The following is a 2,500-nucleotide window of genomic DNA, read 5'->3' on the forward strand; positions in this document are numbered from 1 at the left end:
TACTTAATATGATCTAACTTACTTAGAACCTATTTTCATTGGCTAATAAGTCAGCGCGCGGTGTTACTGCATAGACATAAAATCTTAACAATTAAGTGATCAACTTAATAGAAAATTTAGCAGCTGCTGATTGGAGGAAAAAGCGGGTTAGGTTCTAAGTGCAAAGAGGAACTAATATATCTACTATCTATACTTAGATTTGAATTTTGTTTAATCACATTATTATTGCATTCAACTAGGAAATCTTGACTGAACAATTTTTTCCGGGTTAGCGATTCAGTTGCCTTCCAGTTGAGATAAAATTTTACTATATATAGATTAATATACCCTACATATTATAAGGATGAGGATTTGTCTTTTGGAAATGGATCATTTGGAATTTTTTACATTAATAATTCTTCTGAGGATTTTATACACCTCTGCCGTGATACATGTTACTCCAATAGAACCACGATGCCAAAATTTTAATAAAATGTGAGTAGCTGCTCAAATAGTTTTGCCTTTGTTTCAACCATGTTTTACATATTCTTCCTGTTAAAAAATTTCCTTTAAAATTAATTTGTAATTTTAGGGGGGAATACCGATGTTGTATTGGGTTCAGAACTATTGGAGGAAAATGTTATCGTGAGTTTTCTTAATGTTAAAGGCACAATTTAAAACGCATAATTTTTGGAATATAGTAAACGTAATAAGCAGTTTAAAAACTGAAAAAAATAAGACAGCTCTTTTTTTCTAAATTCGTAATAAAGACTTTACAATACATGAGACCATCATAAGTTTATCCACATCATAATCTTTTTTTTTTTCATTTTGTGATTGCTCATGCTTAAGGCATGCGCAGAAACTAGTATGGGAATTTCATCTTGTTGATGATGATTTCTATTGAATGTACATCAATGAAGTCACCCCTTCTTTTACTTGAATATACTAGTAATCAGGTTGTTTGCTGATTTATTGTCTCTTCAGCTTGCGTTGGATCGTTCGGGCTAGAATGCAGCATGCCCTGTCCAGTGGGCTATTTCGGAATCCAGTGCACCGCAAAATGTTCATGTGACAAATGTAACGCAACAAGTGGGGAATGCTATGGCGAAACAACGGCAAAAGGTATGTCGTTTTAGCACAACACTACAAAAATTTTTTCTTGCACGACAAACAACACTGTTTGGGATGCTTTTCAACATGTTCAAAAGAGACATGGAGAAACCAAAGAGCACCCAAGCTCAAAACTCCATTCAACCAATATAAATCATGCAGAATAAAAGTACACCTGTACGTATCCTTTTACTGATTGTAACTGGATTAAATATGACGCTATTTATTTCTCCTGCATAATCGGTCAATATTCTTATGATATTCAGAATATAAGTAAATATCCTTAATTTTCTTACATGTATTTAGATTGAAGGTGATGCTATTTGTGATAGCCACCGTTGTAAATATGCATTTGTCTTCAAATCAGTTTCTTTTAAAAGAAACTCTGGACAAAGCTGAGGATTCCAGTTCCACTCTCGAAAGTTTACCCCTTATTTTGGGTGGTGTGATAGGAGGGTTGGTGTTGATAATTTCCTGTTTCCTGTTGTGGAGGAGAGTAGTATAACCGACATATAGGGGGGGTAAACAATGGGTCTATTGTTAGGGAGAACAATGGGGAGAACAATGGGAGGATGATCCGGATTATCCCCCCTCTATTGTAAGGGGGGACAATGGAGGGGGTAAACAAGGGGATTTATTGTTGGGGAGAACAAGGGGGAGGACAATGGGAGGATGATCCGGATTATCCCCCTCTATTGTAAGGCGAGGGGGGGAAGAACAAGGAAGCAAGGTTATGGACGACTTCACCGTGACCCGGAGGAGACATGATCGTGTTAGAGACACGACAATTGAACGGGATAATCCTTATTTGTAAACAAGACCAGAAACATTGTATATCTCTAGTAGTATAATGGCCAGACGATGAGTGATTATGACGTGGATGTAATACATTGTAAAATGCACTTAAAGATTGGGTATTAAATATCGGAAAACGTATATACAAATAAAACTAAAAGTACATCCTTAGTGTGACCACAGCGTGTCCGAGCCAAAAATAATACCTTGAACGAGAGAGCAAGGTGTTGACCCACAAAGGATCGATAATGTTCACATGTAGTCATAACATTTACACAGCAGTAAGACGTACATACCGAAGACCGAATGTTAAATGACTGATTATGACAAATGGTGTATTTTTTTTTTTTAAAAATACAGGATGTCTAACAATCACGTAACTTTCAATCATCGGCATGTTTTAGTCTCAGATACCCCCAGTTTTATCAATGAAACTTTTTATGTGAATAACTTGTTTTTAAAATTCGGACATACCAAAGTTCAGATGTTAAATGACTGATTACGAAAACGTGTGTATTTTTTTTTTAAAATACACACGTTATCTAACAATCAAATAAAGTCCTAACATGGGCATGTTTTATTCAAGATACTTTATTTTTTTTTTAATAAAATC

The 2,500-nt window shown here is 35.2% G+C and overlaps 1 protein-coding gene across 1 annotated transcript; it reads left to right on the plus strand.

Annotated features, from left to right (window-relative positions):
* Positions 1-307: 307 nt before the first annotated feature.
* Positions 308-1,597, plus strand: LOC134265700 (uncharacterized). The gene is made up of 4 exons (XM_062747921.1): positions 308-474; positions 572-624; positions 967-1,104; positions 1,473-1,597. The coding sequence occupies exons 1-4, from the start codon at positions 344-346 to the stop codon at positions 1,595-1,597; spliced, it is 447 nt and encodes a 148-aa protein (XP_062603905.1). The 5' UTR covers positions 308-343.
* Positions 1,598-2,500: the final 903 nt, after the last annotated feature.

Source organism: Saccostrea cucullata, unplaced genomic scaffold (genome assembly GCF_032062105.1).
Source record: "Saccostrea cucullata isolate Sc308-1 unplaced genomic scaffold, CSIRO_AGI_Scuc_v1 ctg280, whole genome shotgun sequence".
Classification (NCBI taxonomy): Eukaryota; Metazoa; Mollusca; class Bivalvia; order Ostreida; family Ostreidae; genus Saccostrea; species Saccostrea cuccullata.